The sequence below is a fragment of the Antechinus flavipes genome, chromosome 6 (assembly GCF_016432865.1).
Source record: "Antechinus flavipes isolate AdamAnt ecotype Samford, QLD, Australia chromosome 6, AdamAnt_v2, whole genome shotgun sequence".
Taxonomy (NCBI): Eukaryota; Metazoa; Chordata; class Mammalia; order Dasyuromorphia; family Dasyuridae; genus Antechinus; species Antechinus flavipes.
Window position 1 is genome coordinate 139,499,443 of NC_067403.1, and position 18,425 is coordinate 139,517,867.

The 18,425-nt window shown below is 38.1% G+C and overlaps 1 protein-coding gene across 2 annotated transcripts; it reads left to right on the plus strand.

The window, feature by feature from the left end:
- Window positions 1-13,900: 13,900 nt before the first annotated feature.
- LOC127542011 (afadin- and alpha-actinin-binding protein B-like) lies at window positions 13,901-18,205 on the plus strand. Of its 2 annotated transcripts, none has more exons than XM_051967441.1 (11): window positions 13,901-14,148; window positions 15,068-15,178; window positions 15,328-15,460; window positions 15,884-15,959; window positions 16,178-16,328; window positions 16,578-16,674; window positions 16,940-17,067; window positions 17,154-17,321; window positions 17,485-17,599; window positions 17,759-17,900; window positions 18,061-18,205. In XM_051967441.1, the coding sequence occupies exons 1-11, from the start codon at window positions 14,080-14,082 to the stop codon at window positions 18,122-18,124; spliced, it is 1,254 nt and encodes a 417-aa protein (XP_051823401.1). In that variant the 5' UTR covers window positions 13,901-14,079; the 3' UTR covers window positions 18,125-18,205. The 2 variants fall into 2 exon arrangements, with proteins under 2 accessions (XP_051823401.1, XP_051823402.1); XM_051967442.1 differs by having other exon boundaries at window positions 17,759-17,896.
- The last annotated feature ends 220 nt before the right edge of the window (window positions 18,206-18,425 follow it).

Below are 18,425 nucleotides of genomic sequence, written 5' to 3' on the forward strand. Positions count from 1 at the left end.
TCTATTATTGTGGTCATATGGTCCACCAGCCAGACTCAAGTTTCTCACCCAAACAAGCTTCTTATCCACCCAGCCAAATGAGTCATTAGTCTTGACAAATTTTTGCCTCCACCCATTCCAACATCAAAAACCAAATACCATCATAGATGAAAACATTGCAAGCAAATACAAGACATTCTCAAATAAATTATGTTCGGCATTAATCGTTATTAAAGCTGTACCACAAAAACTGCCTTTGGAATGCAATAAAATCTAAACTAGAACCACAGACCTTCTGGATGATATGTATGGGTGGGCTGGAATGGGAATTATGTGAATTTCTTAAATGGAAACCCCGCCCCCCCAACAACTAATTAAGCTGATATCATTCCCCAATCATCCACAGAGAATGACTAATAATTGATTTGAGAGGATCTTGCTAAGGCTACCACTGATTTTTATAAAAAAAATATTGAATCTGTCCCTTGATGATTAACAGAGTAATTCCTTTAGCAATTATGGACTCTCTTATAAATGATGGTCTCATAATTTCCAGCTTGCCAGAAGCAGCATTAATTCATATGTATGTAATTCATTCTTCTGGCTCATTTCCATCATCTCTTCCCTATGGTACAGATTCTCTGGGACACACAAAAAAGTCTTTTGCTGAGAGTGTACATTTACTACCTCTAAAATGATCACTAATGCATATATTATGTGCTATCACTTTTCTATGATTTAGTCATACAATCCTAGGATCATAGATTCAGAATTTGAAGGGACCTTAGGGGTCATTTAGGTGACACATTGGAGTCAAGAAGATTCTGATTCAAATTTGGTCTCAGATAATTACTAGCTGTGTGACCCTGGGCAAGTCACTTAATCCATTTGTCAGTTTTCTCATCTGAAAAAGTAATAGTACTCACTTTCTATTGTCCTAGGAGTTTTTGAAATATTTTGCAAATCTTAAAATGCTATCTGAATTCTATTATTATTGTTGTTGTTTTCCCTTTATTCCTCTTTCTGATTATTATATCCTACTTTCTTGTGATAGATGAGGAAATGAAGGGGGCTCAGCAAAATTAAGAGGTTAAATGACCATATAGTTAGTACTTATTCATGATAGGATATTAATACAAGGCTTCATGACTACAAGTCAAGTGATCACATTGCCTCTCAAGAATAGCACATCTCAACTTTCATAAGGAAAATGAAATCTTCCTTGGACCTTGGGCCTTAATTCTCTCTCTTTCCTCACCTATCTGGTCATATATTAAGAAAAGGACTTCAGTATTTCCTGCTTTTTTTTTTCCATACCATCTACACACTTCTCCTTCCCTGTCTTAGAATAACAATAACAGCAGCTATTGTTTATATAGTTTTAAGATTTAGAAAGCAATTTACATATATTATCTCATTTGATCCTTATACCAACCATGTGAAATATCTATTTATTATGCTTTTTTTTATAGATAAGCAAACTGAAGCTTGGAAAAGTCAAGTGATTAGCCTACAGCTACACAATCAGTAACTGTCTGAAGCCAGATTTGTACACTCAGGTCTTCCTCACTTCAGGCCCAACACTCTGTCTACTGCATCAGCTAGCTGCTTCTTTGAAATGACTATACAGACAGACAGAGATGAAGACAACAGACAGAGAGAGGGACATCCAGGCACAGAGTCTTAGAATACCAAGTTTTCTTCCAAACTCAATTTAATCACCACCTCCTATTTTTTATCCTCTTAATTCCTTCAGGGTTTTTTCTTCCTTCCTACCTTCCATATTTCTTGTATATGCATATATGTGTATATGTGTGTGTGTGTGTGTGTGTGTGTGTGTGTGTGTGTATGTATGTATAATACCTGTTACTTTCTCTGGCTAGAATGCACATTTCAAGAGAGCAGGATTGTTTCACATATGCCTTTATATTTCCAGAATAGAGCAGTATTCCTGGCACTCATATAGTAGGTGCTCAATGAATTATTTGTTGATAAAGGTATGAGGAAGGACTAGCACTTCTAGTGTGAAGGTTTGCTTAGGGCTGCTCATCCACTTTTGGCAGTCACCTCTCACATGTGTCTGCAAGTAATTGTAACATGTACAGCAGCCACACCCTGGTTGGGACTAAGCAGGTTAAAGGTAAACAGCAGGTCTCAAAGCCAGCAGTGAATTCAGGGGTGTCTACTCCAAGCATGTAAAGATTTCCCCAGGGAAATTGGTAGATGTAAACAATTTCTTCCTACAGCCTTGAAGGCAGGGCCCTATGAAGCATTTATAATTTACTCTAGTATTGAAGACACCAAGATTATCTACTACATCTCGGGCCATTGTCTTCATAAGACTCTTGTTTAACATTGAACTTTAATGACTCTGAAAGAGAGTATATGTGATAACTTTGTGCAGCTTTTCCTCCTTTAAATCCAATTCACTTACAAGTCAAGACATTACCCTGTGATGTCACTGGTTCTCCTCGAAAACGAGGGATAGGCAACAACTTATTTATGTGTTATATATATATAACAAATGTGATTATATTATATATGTATTTAACTTAGATATGTATGTTTCTTATAATTTATATACACATATATTTATAAATCATGTACTTTATATGTAGGTATATTGCTTGTATATAAACACAAAAGCAATATGCACACATGTAAAAACATATAGGTGTGTAAATTTTATCCTCTGTTACAATATAAGCTCTTTGAGGGCAGAATTCTTTCACTTTTATCTTTATTTCCCTAATGGTTAACATATCTGATACATTAGGTACTTAATGCTTGTTGATTGATTCTTAGATTCCTAGATGGTTTATATACGGTACTATTGACTGGATAAATTATTTAATAAAAATCAGAGTGTGTTTCTGGAACAAGCAGATTTCCATTATAATAGATTTAATCTACATGGAAAATATGAAAAAAAGTATATGAAAACCATTTTCACTTTATTGATTACCACCCCCCTTCTATACTTTCAGTGTCCTTGTGGATATAAGCAGTAAAAAAGATAATTTTTAAAGAGAACTCTCTTGTCAAAGATCAAATCTATCATTGTTTATATTTCAACTATCTTTTTATTCTTCTTAGTAACTATTAAGTGCTTAATATATGTCAGGCACTGTGCAAATTTCTGGGGATAAAAGGTAAAAATAATCTGTCCACAAGAAGCCCACATGTAGGGAATATGTAAATAACTAGGTACATACAAGAGTAGATAGAAGGTAATCCAAGAGAAGGTATTAGGAGATGGAGGTTCTGATTGTGAAAGGCTTCCAAAGGAACATGAGATTTGAGCTGAGGCTTGAAGTCAGGGATGCTAAGAAGCAGAGGTGAGGGAATGGGGAGCAGTTATGTAACAGGGTACTGAAATGAAAAATGGGAATATTGTGTTTAAGGAAATGCAAATAATCTAGTGCTTCTAGTTCATCAATGGAAGGAAAAAAAGAAAAGGTAATTTGGAAAAGTAGCAAGGGGCAGAGCTTTAAATACCTAAAGAAGGAGCTCACATTTGATCCCAGAGATATTAGGGAGTAACTAGAACTCATTGAATAGAATGAGGAGAGGACACACCTACATTTTTCTATTTTTTTCTCAATAGTATTTTATTTTTTTCCAAATACATGCAAAAATAGTTTTCAACATTCATTTCTCTAAGATTTTGTCTTCCAAATTTTTTCTCACTTAATCCCCTACTTCCCCCTCTCCCAAATAGCAAGCAATTCAATATAGGTTAAACATGTATAATCTTTCTAAACATATTTTCATATTTCTTGTGCAAGAAAGATCTGACCAAAAGGAGGGAAAAAAAACAAAAAGAAAAAGTAAACTAACAAAAAGCTGAAGATACTTTGCTTCAATTCTCATTCAGTCTCCATAGTTCTCTCTCTCTGAATGCAGATTGCATTTTCCATCCCAAGTCTATTGGAATTATCTTGGATCACTGTATTGCTGTTTCTGTGTATAATGTATAATGTTCTCCCACTTATCTCATCTAGCATCAGTTCATATAAGTTTTTCCAGACCTTTTCTGAAATCAGCCTATTCATCATTTCTTTTAGAATAATATTCCATTCCATCCATATACCATAACTTATTCAGATATTTTCTAATTGGTGGACATGTATTCAATTTTGAATTCCTTGCCACTATGAAAAGAACTATGTTGTTTTGTGTGAAATGTGAACTACTATTTCATGAATGTATTGTTATTATATATATCCTCCATTTCTAGATGAGAAAACTAAGGCTTTAGTGAGGTTCAAGAACATCTGAGTAGTGCAGTGTATATTGTGCTGGTCCTGGAATTAGGAGAACCTGTCTTAAAATCTGATCTTCAGATGCTTACTTGGCTATGTGACTCTGAGCAAGTCATTTAACCTTGTTTACCTCAGTTCCTCATCTGTAGAATAAACTGGAGAAGGAAATGACAAACCACTTCATTATCTTTGCCAAGAAAACCTCAAATTAGGGTCATAGAGAGTTGGACATGACTGAAACAACTTACCAACTGTGAGGTTTAAGTGACTCAATTGATGTCATCCAGCTCACTACGGTGGGGCTATAACTAAACTCAGACCATGCTGACCAGCTTTCTTTCCATTATATCGTGCTCAGATCAAGTAGCTACAATGCTTTATTTGACCTGCTCTCCTCTATGTATTTTCTTCTAAGGATCTGAGATTTGGGAACAGAAAAGCACCAGACATAAAACTAACCTATTTCTCATTTTACCTGTGACTCTGCTCCTTGGGCAGTTAAACAAAGGTGAACGTCATGCTGTCCTTATTAAATTCAAACTAAGTCAGGCTGCCTGCCTCTTTCCTAATACAAACATATTGTGACCGATAGGATCAGAGACCCCTTTTTGGGATGTGGTGTGTCTGGACATATCATTACAATTCAAGGGGAACAGGAGCTGCAAAGGTCAGTAGCCAGTCACATGATTTATTAAAGGACATTTGCCCTATTTCCTTCTACCTTTCAACTAAGCCTTTTGGTGTTTCTTTTGGATTTCAATCTTATTCAGAACTTAGAAGGAGGACACTGAAAAACAGAATTTTTTTCATCCTCTGCAGTTAAGAGGGAGTCTAAAAACACAGTGAGTTAATCTGAAAGACTTACATATCTACTTATTTGTAGCTGCTTATTCTTGGAATCCATTGTGTCCCCCTCTAGAGGATTAGAGTCTCCATTTTGATATACCTTCTCGTGAAAGTTCTTTCCATACCCACTTCCCTATGTGGTCCCTGCCCCCAAATGTGGCCAATATAAATGAGTGCCAAGACCCCTAGGCAGGTAACACTTTAGAAGGGCACTGATAGAAATGAGTGGTCTTTTTGAGTGCAATGATGCAGACTTTTTTGAGAGAATAGTGAGGATGATGGTGCTTATAAATCTAGAAAAGGGTCTAGAAACTCATATAGTTCAATTTTTTCACTTTATATATGATAAAACTGAGGCCCAAAATAGGGATGTGAAATAACTTGCCCAGTGTCACTTAAGTGGCGAATGCCGGAGATATCAAGGCAGGATTTGAACCTAGGACTCTAGAACTAGTGCTCTTTTTTAAAAAAATAAAGCTTTTCCTTTGATATATTATTGATTGTTTCACTGCTTTTAGTCATGTCCAATTCTTCCTGACCCCTTTTGGGTTTTTCTTGGCAAAGGTGTTAAGAGTGACTTGTCATTTTCTTTTTTAGTTCATTTTACAATTAAAGAAATGGAGGCAAACAGGATTAAGTGATTTGCCCATCATCACACAACTACAAAATGTCCAAGACTTAATTTGAACTCAAATCTTCCTGACTTCATACCCACTGTTCTATATATTACATTACTTAGCTGTTTTTTTGCTGCCTTCGTCAAGACTATTGCCAAAATGTGTATTCTCTTTAATGCCTAACTACTGGTATTCAACAAATATAACCCCAGCAACACATAACTGAAAATGTTTTCCTTTATTTGACAAAAGAACAACAAAAAATTTCTCTTGTAAATAAATGGCTGCATTAGAACACATGAAATGCAAGGAGATCAAAAACTAGTTTATTTGACCTCAAGAGATGGGGTGTTGGTACTGCTCAGCTTCAGAGAGGCAGCTTTGTGGGGCATTAGCATGAATTACCTTTGTTTGATGTCTATAATAATTTATACATTTGTCAGTAATTTGCTTGATGAATTTATAGCCAGGTTAGGAGAGGTTTTCACATTTGCTGGCTTGCAAGGTATAGAGGGCTAGAACTCTGTAAAATTTTACTTGAAAGAAGGATACTTAACAGCAGGGTGTTTACTCAATGTGATTATGAGATAATGGTTCTCTAATTCACACATACTTAGTGTGCTGTGATGATGTAATCTTACTGAAGTATTTAAGGGCTGAGAGGACTGGAAATAGAGACATTCCATTTTTGACCATCTTCCTGGTGGCTCCCCTGCCTCCTGCACTCCTTCACTAAGATCAAGACCCAAGTCAGACTGGCCGACTGGCAGACTGCTGGAGAGACTGGGTCATAATGTCAGACTGGGTCAGACAAAGGAGACAGTAAACACTTTGGACTCTATTCCTGTCCATCCTCATGTTGACTATCCAGTTGAGACCAAGGTCTGTCTGGAAGACTTCCAGAAAGCTAGCCTGAACATTACAGCAAGGTTAGGTTATTTTCTCCTTTTTGAATTTCCTGCTACAAAATGAACTGATTCTTATTTTCTTACAAGTGCAGAAAGGAAGTATTCCTGGCCCTCTAACTTCTTCCCATCTTGTCCCTTTTTTTAAAAGCTGCATTCTATATCCTAGCATAGAAATGCCAAGTTGTATGACTCTCATTCCTTTGCAATGCAAAGCATCATTTGCCTGGCCTGAGCTCTGATTCAAAGACTGAACAACAATGTCTGAAAGCATCCTTCAACTATTCAATAGGTTGTATATGTTCCCTTGTCTGAAGATTTGGTAACCTTTGGTCCCAGGCTAAATTACAATATTGATTTCTCCTGTTCAACTCCTACAAAGAGCTAAAAAGAAAATAAGCTAAAGAGAAAACCCAGGCAAGACTGATATTCTACATGTAGTCTTTTCAACTAGCAGCCTAACAATCTGCCCTCTTGAAGAATTCCATCTTATCTTATGCAACTCATGGAATCATGGTATGTGAAAGTTGTAAGGGACTTCATTGACTCTAGTTCAACCCATATGCAAAATAGGTTATAAAATTCTTTGCTTGAAGACCTTTAAGTATGGAACACCAAGCATCTCTTTAATAAGCTCATCCTATTTTTGAGCAGCTTTAAGTTTTAAGAAGTTTTTAGTTATGATTTTTCCTGACATCCAGTCTAAATTGAACTCTTTCCACCTTTCCTCATCTGCTCTTTGCATATAGCAAACTGGGGTCAAACAAAATTATTCTGATCCCTGGTCTACTTGACAGCCATTCATATACTTGAAGACATATCCTCCTTGAGTCTTCTCCAGGATAATCATTTCCATTTCCTTCATGGACTCAAGGTTCTTCAGCTTATTGTTGTCATTTGATACTCTCTTACATCTTACTAATGTCCTTAAGACATGGCATGCCTGAAAATGATACTCCATATATGATTATTCAGGATGCTTATTATCAATGTTATGTATCAAATGGGGTATAATAGGTCCCTCTGAGAAGGGAGTCTCAGGTTGAAGAAAAGCTCATGAGCTCCCCAAATGTATTCATTTTTGCTGTTATTTTGTTGTAGAGGCAACTAGGTGGTATGCTGTATAGAGTGTTAAGTCAGGGAGTCAGGAAGACTGGAATTCAAATTTGATCTTAGACACATGCTACTTTTTTTCACCTGTAAAATTAGGATAATAGTAGCACCTACTTCTCACTGTTGTTATGAGGATAAAATGAATTAATAATTGTAAAACACTTAGTAAGTGATATATAAATTTAATTATTATTACCATAAGATATTGTTATATAATTTTGAAATACTTTAAAAAGAAGACACATTTAATTTAATGCAGTCATGTAATAAAATAGCATAAAAGGAAAAGTAGCAATTATCCCTCTCCCCAATAAACCTGGGGCAAAGCTTCCTAAAAATATCCTATCAATATATCATCAATAACAGTAGGGACATATAGGAAACATGCATAAATACAGGAAATGTGTAGCCAGACTACATATATAGAAGGGAAACACATTTCCAATTTTACAGGGTCAGCCAAAAAAGTCTTCTAGTGAAGTCTTTGCATTGATTCCCCAAGACCTGGGCCTTATGCTGCTCTCTTGTGAGATGTTCTCTCTGCTTGATTTTGCTCTATGTTGCCTGAGACTGTTGTTGGTTGTTGCCCATTGTGACTATATTGACTGAAAGGTTTTGAATGATGTTCCTACTATTTTAAGATCTGGATCCAGCTGGAGTTCTCAACTGAGATGCTACAATCTTTCTTAATAGAAGAACGGTGAACTTTTAGACCATGTCTCTTTTAGCACAGTGCCTAGAAGAGGGGTTCTTAACCTTCTTTGTATCTTCCACCTTTGGGTAGTCTGGGGCCAAGGACACGATATTCCTATTCACAATAATATGTTAAAATATATAAAATAAAATAGATAGGATTACAAAGGAAAAAATAATCATACTGAAATATAATTATTAATATATTTTAAAAGTTCATAGACTCCAAGTTAAGAACCCTTGGTCTAGAGAGCTTTGTTTTAACTCTTAGGAAAGTAAAGCCCCCACACATCTAGTCATTAAACTAAAGAGGGGAAAATCAAATGTGATACTCAACAAGCTGAGGCAGGTATTGCTATTAATCCAATTTTATAGATAAGTAAATTGAAGATGAGAAGTTAAATGACTTTCCCAGTGTCACTCAAATTACTAAATGTCTTTGAGGCAGAATTCAAACAAACACAGATCTTCCTGCATTCAAGTCCAATACTCTATCCATCATACACATACACCTACTTACTCACCCATACCAGCTGCCACATAATGTACTATGTATTAAATATTGGGGGAAGAACATAGACATATAGTGTCTGATTATGTGGAGCTCACAATTCATTTATTGACAAAGGGTCAATTGACAAATAACCATAATACACAATAAATATATAAGAGGTATAAACTAGGTACTAAATGAGGTCTAATTAGAGAAAGATCATTAACTAGGTAGGGAACATGGAAAACTTTTTTGGAGGATAGGGTAGCATTTGAGCTTTGATTTTAATTATCTTTAATTTATTTATTTACTTGCAGATGAGGGAAGACTAGTCAGTAATAGGTAACAATATGAGTCAAAGGTGTGGAAATGGGAAAAAATAAGACAAAATGATGAGAATTCTTTAGGACAGATATGGAAGGTAGTAAAATGAAATAAAGTAGAAATGTGGAGTGGTACTAAATTGTGGAAGGCCTTCAACATCAAACCAAGGAGCTCAAACTACATTTGGGAGAAATTGTAAACCATTAAAGAGACTTGAATAGGGAATCAATAAATAATTATAAGAGCTTTTTTATTACTGAGGCCATGATATTGGAGAGGAGAGCATGGTTCCAGAGAAATAGGCCAGGGGTACAATCTACAGGACTTGGTAACTGAATGAATATGAAAAAAAGGAGTTAAAGGTTAGCAAAAAGTTGTCAAACTTAAATTCCTGGATGTGAATTGACAGAAATAGAGAAATAAAGAAGAAAGAACAAGGTTTTTTGTTTTGTTTTGTTTGTTTTTGAAAGGAAGGATAAATATTTACTTTTGAATATTTTGGAGTTCCAGAGAGACAGAGATATCCTCTAAGCAGTTTGAAACCTTAGAAGGAGATCAGGGCTTGAGACAGAGATCTGGGTAATATCCATGCTGCCATGAAAGTCTTGGAAATTAATGAGTTTGTCAAAGTAAAAAGTGTAGAGAAAGAGGTGAGTGACAGGATTTCCTAATATCTCCACATCATTCTTACTGCCCCCTTCCTACTCCCACTCCACTGCAGCCACACTGGACTCTGATGAGCTTTTACATTTTCTTTTGACAATACACCTTCCCCTCTCACCTCTTTCCAGCTTCTTGTTGTTAGGTCATATCAATCAGTTCTGACTTTCTATGATCTCTTTTGGTGTTTTCTTGGGGTAAAGAGAATGCAATTTGTTTGCCCTTTTCTTCTCTAGCTCCTTTTACAAATAAACTGAGGAAAACAAGATTTAAGTGGCTTGCCAGGTTACACAGCTAGCAAATGTCTGAGGTCAAGACTTAAACTCAGGAAGGTGAGTCTTCCTGATTCCAGGCTTAGCACTCGATCCAGCATCTCATTTAACTATCCCTTTCCAATTAACTCCACTTTATATTACATTCTTTCTTTGGAATGAAAGCTTCTTGACCTCAGAGTCTATTTTGCTTATTGGTATTTGTATCCCCAGTTCTTGGTATATTTCTTAGAACAGAGTAAATGCTTAATGAACGCTTTATCTATATTTGTTGGAATACACGGAAGCTGTTGGTATATACAGGAGCCACCTGACAGTGGCTGCTGGAGATCCAATCCAGACCTGCAGAATAGATCTTGTCTTGTGAGAGGATGATACAAGGAGACTGAGAGGTAATTGCTGTTCTCTGACCTCTCTGAATGGGAGGCCATTGCATTGTCTGACCTCTTTGCTCTTCCCTCTGCCTCCAATTTATCTCATTCCCAGTCCACAACACCTGTGTCAGCAAAGGCTACTTTGCAACTCCTTCAGATGTTATAATCCACAGCTGTGGAGGCTCTTAGAGAATGGACCTGTCCCTTAACAATTCCCAGTTTTTTTTTTTTGTTTTGTTTTTTTGCTGTTATTCTCCTCTCCCCTCCCCCAACATGGTCCTCACACTGAGGAATGCAAGTAGCACTATCACCTCTAGATGGTTGTAGCAGGTGTTGATGGAGGCAAACTTTCAAATAGAGAAGAAGACTATAGTCAGAACAGGCATTTAAGTCTCTCATCAGACTTCTAGCTTGGCCCTTTGATGTGTTGGCCCATTTAATTACCCCGACTAAAAAAAGTCTTCCTGGGGCTCTTCTTCCTTTCCTTCCCTGTGGGTTACTGAAAGAACTCTGGAAGGATCCTTCTCACAAAAAGCTCTGGTGGTTCTTATAATTCTTATGCTTCTTGTGCCCTACATTCACATGCCATAATGTAATATCCAGGCTAGTTTTCTGGAGAGCCTTTGGACCAGCCTGGGTTTCAGCAGAATAATTACAAGAATAGTCAGGAATAAAGTCTAGAGTCTTTATTATCTCCTTCAGTCTCCCAGTGTGCCTCAGCAGTGTCAGTCAGCAGTTTGTACATCTCAGTCTCTGCTCTGACTTCTTACCTCTTAAATACTTTATTAAAATTAAATCAAGTCATCATACTGAGTATAGGCCAATCATTCTATCACTAGGGAATCAATTATCTCATCAATCCCATTGAGTTAATATCTTGTTATAGCGTTAAATCAATCATACTGAGCCTTAAGTATACCTTTTCAGAGTTCTTGCCCTCTACATATATCTATCCTACCTTTATCATTAACATTAAATGTTTGGAAAAATAAAGAGAGCCAGCAAAGGAATGAAAGAAAAGTGGTTAGAGAAGTAGGATAAGAAAAAGAAAATGGGGCCTGGAAGCCAAGGAAAGAATAATACTAAGAACTGAAGAAACTGAGGGAGCAGACCAGTAAGAATTTTTCAATTTGTAAGGAGATCATTGCTGTCCTGGAAAGTAACTTTTCTATGCTAATAGAAAAAAAATTAGAATAAATAATTCAAAAGAGTGGATGATGAGGAAATAGACAAATCTTAGGTAAAAACTTCATCACATCCTTCAGGACTAGGCTGCAAACTTCTTCAAGTCAGAGATTTCTTTCCCTTCCTTCCCCCCTTCTCAATCTCTCTCCTCCTTCCTTCTCTTTTCTTCTCTCTCTCTCTCTCCCTTCCTCCCTCCTTCCTTTTCTCCCTCCCTCCTTTCCTTCCTTCCTCTCTTCCTTCCTTTCTCATTTCCCTTCCTTCCTCCCTCCCTTCCCTCCCTTCTTTCTCTTCCTTCCCTCCTTTCTTCCTTCCTCCCTTTCCTCCCTCCCTTTCCTTTTTTTCCTCTCGTATCTTCTCCAGCACCAAGACCAGTGCTTTATGTGTAGTGGACATCTAACAAATTTATTATGAACGAATGTGATGAGGTTAGTGGCAGTCAGAGAGTTGTGGGAATTCCTACTGGTCAGCGCACAAGTTCAACATGAAAGAATTCACGAACCTGAAAAGTTAGACAGACAAAAAGAAAGTTTATTGTTGGATGAGAAGTCAGCTTTTGCTAGGAGGCTGACTTCCTCAGTGGCAAGGTCCTACCAGAGAAGTAAAGATCTAGCAGAGAAATCCTGGTAGAGAGATAAAAAGAAGTTAATGCTGAGAAGAGAATGTCTTCTCAATGGGCAAGGGTCCTCACAGGAAGTTATGCCAAGGAGTAGTCCCTTGGCTTGGCATGGTCTGCTTTTGGGCCTTTGCAAATTATGAGTTTAAAATTGCATGTTTTTATAAGGAAATCTGAGATAAGTTTCATTTGAATAAGATTCCTTCAATGTTGTCTGCCCCCAGGCCTAGATTTCAAGTTGAATGAAACCACTTACTGGGAGTGGTCCTGAGCTAATTTTCAGATCAATAGAAATCAATAAGAAATATCAAGTCTAGCTTTCCAGCTAAATGAGACCATTTAAGTTTGGACTAAGTAGGAATAGTCCTGGACTCAATAGAGGGTGCAACTAGTCCCACCAAGATAACCAAATGAAACCACTTTATCTTGATTCACTGAAGCTGGCTTCTCCCAGAGGAGAGTTTCTCCATAGTGCAAGGAGAGTTCCCCAATGCCCAAAGTCAGGACAGTTTCAGGGTTCCCCTGTAATATGTATCTGTCAAATGAAAGAATTATGAGCCCAGAGATATTGCTTTCCACGTTGAAGGGGAGAGGGTTAAAGGGGAACAAGGAAGCAAACTTCCTGCTCGTTACTTCCCCTGCCAACTGCTTTTCTTTCTCTTTAGCTTCTTTTACCTTTCAACTTAGGAGTTGGTTGACCAAACTTTTTCTCCTACCAATTCATTTGCATGTCATGAAATCACCTTCCCGATTTTCTGGTCCTCTTTGAGAATGAAGGACAACAACAATTTTAAGTGTGGGGAGGTAGCCAATGGAAGAGGTAAGTGGGTCTTAAATGAGCTAGGTTTGGACAATAATGCTTTCAGGTGTTGGCTGAATTTTTGAGAGAGTTTAGTCGAAGTTTTGTTACTGAGTTAAACTGGATATAAAGTGAACTTTAACAACTGTGTGGAGGTGAGAAATTAGAGAATGGCTTGAGAGGGAGACTGAAGAGTTTAGGGAGAGAGGGAATGGAATTTAAGAGGGATAATAAGATGCCTGAGCAGTTTTTAGATCCTGTGACTTGTGCTTGATTTACAGAGATTTGACTTTTCCTTTGGTAGTCTTACCTGGCCTGTTCCTTTTGACTTCATCAACATCAAGGTGCACCAAAGTGCTTAACTTTGTCTTCAGGTAATGGCGAGGGAATTTTGGCTACTGGGGACCTTCTTTCTTCTCTATAATGTTATTCCCCTTTCCCCACATCCTGGGCCATCTCCTCTTCCCACCAAATAAGAATTGAAACTGTTCCTTTAACCCTTAACATTGTAGCTATACCTTTCTTTGCCTTCCTGATTCTCATGTAGACATTAAAGATAGCTGGGCTTTCCTCCATGATTGTTCTAGAGATTCTGCACCACCCAATGCATGTCTTTCGAATGCTGTGTCCTGGAAACTAGGGCTGGAGGGGTATGGCACTTTTTTTTAATGAGGTAAGAGGATTGATTGTGAGGACATTTCAAAGAGCTCTTTCTGTTGCTTGGTTACCCCCTCACCCTTCTCGAGGTCCTGTTGGGGGGGGGAGGGGGAGGTTGGCTCACTCTAGTTATGAGGTTTGTCTTTTGATTGGAACTGAAGATTCCTCTATTTCTTATTCCTGGACTCTCCCACCCCCACCATAGCCAAAAGGGGACCTCCTAGGAACTCCTCCTTCTTTCCTAGATTATCCAACAACTCCACAAAGACCAATTGAACCTCTACATGGAGAAAGATAAGTTGAAGAGGGCTGGAGAATTGGATTCCCTTAGAGGTCGACAAAGCCAACTCCAGGTGAGAATGAGCACAGGGCCTTTGATTAGTCTACTCCTGAGACAATGGACTCATCAGCTAGAGACAGAGATTTATATGCACTAAAAATGTCCAGAGAAAGAAACTTTAGGATTGCTTTTGAAGAACACTCTTTTGAGAACCAGAACACTTAGACTCTGACATTATACCTGTGTAATGAGCTTCATTTTTCTCCTTCATTCAGAAAGTGAGAGGTTTGAATTAGATGGTTTTCTTGGTCTCCAGATGTTTATTTATGACCTTAATTTGTTGGAGAGATAGGTAGATATTAGTGTTTTTGAAACAACAAGTAACTATACCAATGTCAAATGTTAACATATAAGCACTTTTTAACTAACTGCCTTAGTTTCCTCATCAGTGAAATGAAGATATCTCCTCAGGGTTGCTGTGATAATAAAAATTTGATAATATGATAATAAATGAAAATGTTAAAGCACTATATAAATATTATTACTACTCCTATTCCTTCTCCCCAATCCCATGATATAACTTTTCCTAAGTTTTTATCTAATGACTGAAGGGATTTTCCACTTCAAAATCTTATAAAAAAGAATAGCAAATGTGGAAATGCTTAAAACTGTTATTTGCAAAAAAGAGAAAACTGAGGGTAATGGAACACTCTCTTTGAGTCCTAATTACTCTAGATATGGAGAGCAGCTATTTTCCATATCTGTAGGAGACAGAAAAAGTAGAGTGGGCTTAAGGAGAGAGTCCCTCAGACATTAAAAACTACCCACCATTTTAAGCATGTGTGTGTGTGGGGGAGGGGGCTTAGAGGGTGGAATTCTTCTCTTCTCTGCTTACTCAAAGTTGCTGTGTCCTATGTATTATAAAGAATTAGAGACAGAGACTGTGCACTTAGGGCAGAGAGGAGAATATATCCTTGTATATCTGACTCTAGGCCCAGGTGGAGATGTGTAAGGACAAGATTGCTGCTGTGGAGGTCAGAGAGCAAGAACTCCTGGATCAGAATCAAAGACTGCAGTATGAGCTGGACAAGGAACAAGAAGAGGTACTAGATCAGGTTTTGATCCAAAGAAATAGAGAGAGAAGGCTTCAGCACTTGTGTCTGAGGTTGAATCTCCCCCTTTGAACCTGGAAGGATGAAATAATTTTTTCTTCTCCTTCAAATTATGGCTTTTCATGACCTCACCTCTCCAGGTGAAGCGGTTACAGCTATTGTTGACTACCCAGGGAACACTGTATGATCACCAGCTGAAGAAGAAGGAGCAAGAGCTATGGAAGCTCAAGGAGAAAGTCCAGGTGCTTGGAGAACGGCGAGACAAAAGGGCTTGTAAGTTGGGGAAGGAGACATAGATGCTAGGCTAGAGAAAGTCCTGAGATGGAAGTGGAATTCAGGAAAAAAAAAAAAGGACTAACACAAGTCTCATGGGCACAGTTAGAGATATGGCCAGAAATCTTTTCCTTTTCTTTGGAAAGGATCTTCAGGGGATGGGAGGGGCCTAGATGTGTGATTTCAAGAGTTTAGGGAACTCTATTTTCAGTGCAGCTCATGATCATAAAAAATTGCTTAGGGGATTTAGAGGTTATGTGACTTACCTAGAATCACTTTGCCAGTATATGGGTCTTAAATTTCTTTGGCTTTGAAGCTAGCTTTCTACCTGCCTAATCTGTGTTAGCATTTGCTGACTTCTACCTGGAAGGAAAATCCAAAAAAAGCCACTCTCACATGGTTTCTTTTTGCTTATTACATTAGCTATTGACATTCTCAATACCTTGAACTGGATGGATGGAAAGCGGACCCAGTGGAGGGCAGACAAGGCTGACAACAAGTAAGGGACACAGAAACATGGGTTCTGAGAGGGCTTGACTTAAGGTGATGGAATGGGTGGCTCTTTGTTATAATTACTAATGTTTATATAATACTTTAAGGTTTACAAAGCACTTTACATCTACTTCATTTGATCTTCACAGTAACCCTGTAAGATAGGTGTGATTATTCATCCTATCTCCATTTTGTTTATTTTTTCCCTTTCTTTCCATCTTGTAGGAAGGAAGGAGAGCTGTTCCGGACTGTGGTGGCAAACCTAGAACAACAAGTTGCAGAAATTTCCCAGGAGAATAAAAAAATGAAACAGTTTTTAGGCCAATTGGATAGGGATGTGATCAATCTTCTGAATCTCCCTCAAAGTGACCCTTCTGTGAGCATCTTTGAAGAAGGGGGGCTGAGGGTGAAGGGCAGAGGCTTTCTGGGTATCTCAGATCAGGATCTTTCTTGAGTATATATGTGTTGAGTCTTTTTAAAGCTATAACTGCTGTTGGATATTCCTTGGTTTCCTGTTTAGAGGAATTCTGCCTAGAATTTCCAGAGACATCACCTTTGGCATCTTCTAGGATCTGTTTTCTGTCTAGCTTTACTTCCTTCCCTCTTCCCTTTTCTAATGCCCTAGGAGGATAATGGAGAAGGAGCTGCAGTTGACAATGGTGATATAATATGGGAACACTGGAATTCCCTCAAAAAGGAAGTAGAAAGGCTGAAAGGAAATGGTAAGGTCTTCCTAATTTCAAGGACCTCATAATTATGAGGGGTGTGTGTGTGTGGTAGGTTCATGCTTTTGATGTTTATAAGATTAATCCATAAAGGACTTCAGAGGCCATTCAGTTCATTTCCCCCTCTCTTTATAGTTGAAGGTACCCAGGAAGTGATTTGCCCAAGGTCCAAAAGATAGTATCAGAGGTGCCACTGCTCTTCCCTCATGACCCTGGTTTGCTTAGAGCTTCTATAGTGCCTGATGGTATCTTCTTTCCCCAGCCTCAGAAGAATGCCTCTGCAGGGACCCCATGACTATCATCACAGATCAGGATAAAGAGTTGGCTCAACTGCGTCAGGAGATCCAGCAGAGCCGGGACCTGATTGTGTGGCAACAACAGTGCTTCCAGGTGAGTTGAGAGAGAAAGAGGACTGGGCAGCTGGAGCCTGTGCATGTGAAGAGAGGAGGATCCTCTCCATTCCTTTCTATCTTCAGGACCAGATAAACCAAGCAGAGGAACTTCCCCAAGACACCACAGGCTCATATTTCTTGGAAGAGCAGCTGCAGCTTCAGGAGGCAAAGGCACTATTTGCTCGGCAGCAGGCTAATTTTGAATTAGAACGGCATCGTTTTACAGAGGCTGCCATCCGTCTGGGGCATGAAGTAGGTATATTGAGGTTTTGTCTGGTTTATGGAGAAGTAGAGGGTAAAGGAATCTGTCTGAGAGAGATTGGGTTTGGAGATATGTAGCTTTGTGCAGAAGAAGGGATGGGACTGAATGGGATGGACTCACCACCCTACTCACTATGATGCCTAACTTTCTTAGCGTCGCTGCTTTGAGCAGGAACGGGCCATGTTCATGAAGGACTGGCTGCTTGAACAGCCACCAAGTCATTCCCAAGGGAATCCCCAACTTTGTTCAGATTTATCAGCTCCTCAAAGTAAGTATCTAAAGATGCTTTCCCATGCCAAGTCTGGGTATGGATTGTTTTAAATGTTAGATATATATATATATATATATATATATTTTTTTTTTTAATTTCCCATCCTTTTATTTGACATGCATTCTTTCACTTCTGCTATGTTCTTCCCTCAACAAGCTCCAGAACAAGAGCTATGCCTAAAGAATCCTGGAATCACTCTTTTTTCCACAAGCAATCAAAGATTGGACAGAAATCCTTCTGGTGAAAAAGCTTATCAGGACCCCCCAATATATAGACTCTTTAAGAAGCTTCCTGGTAGGTAAGGATAAAGGAGATCTTGGGAGGTTGTTGGGGGTGTATGTGTATGGGTGGGGGTAGGGTTATAATACAATGAGCTTGTTAACAAAAGAAGGGTGAATTTCTTTTACAGGCAAGATGGACATACTATCTAACATTCTTTATCATTTTTTTTTTGGAAGGCCTTCTCCAATAATCAATTGTTTTTATGCAAAAGGTAGACATGAAGATGCGCAGTCTTTTTAGGGGACAGTGGGAGTCAAAAGGGCATTTTAATCATTGTGTGTTAATAAAAAATTGTGTCAATAAAGAGATTCTACTTTTCTACTATTGTGTAGCATAAAATTTGAAATCTGACCCTTGAAAAGAGGCATTGCCAAATAGGTGGAATAAATAATTTACTTTAATTATCTTGGCTTCCCTGAGAAGAATATGTTAGGGATTTTTTAGTAGGTTCTTTCCTATTTTTGCTTTATTATCATCTGGCTAAAATCATATATGTATGCAAATACAGAAGGGTGGGGTCAATTTGAATTAAATGATAGTC

Bases quoted from the DNA above. Each gene is read 5' to 3' on its own strand.
- LOC127542011 (XM_051967441.1), top strand. From the start codon at position 14,080: ATGGAGAAAGATAAGTTGAAGAGGGCTGGAGAATTGGATTCCCTTAGA. The intron at 15,461-15,883 runs GTAAGTTGGGGA...TTATTACATTAG, and splicing joins ACGGCGAGACAAAAGGGCTT to CTATTGACATTCTCAATACC. The intron at 16,675-16,939 runs GTAAGGTCTTCC...TTCTTTCCCCAG, and splicing joins AGAAAGGCTGAAAGGAAATG to CCTCAGAAGAATGCCTCTGC.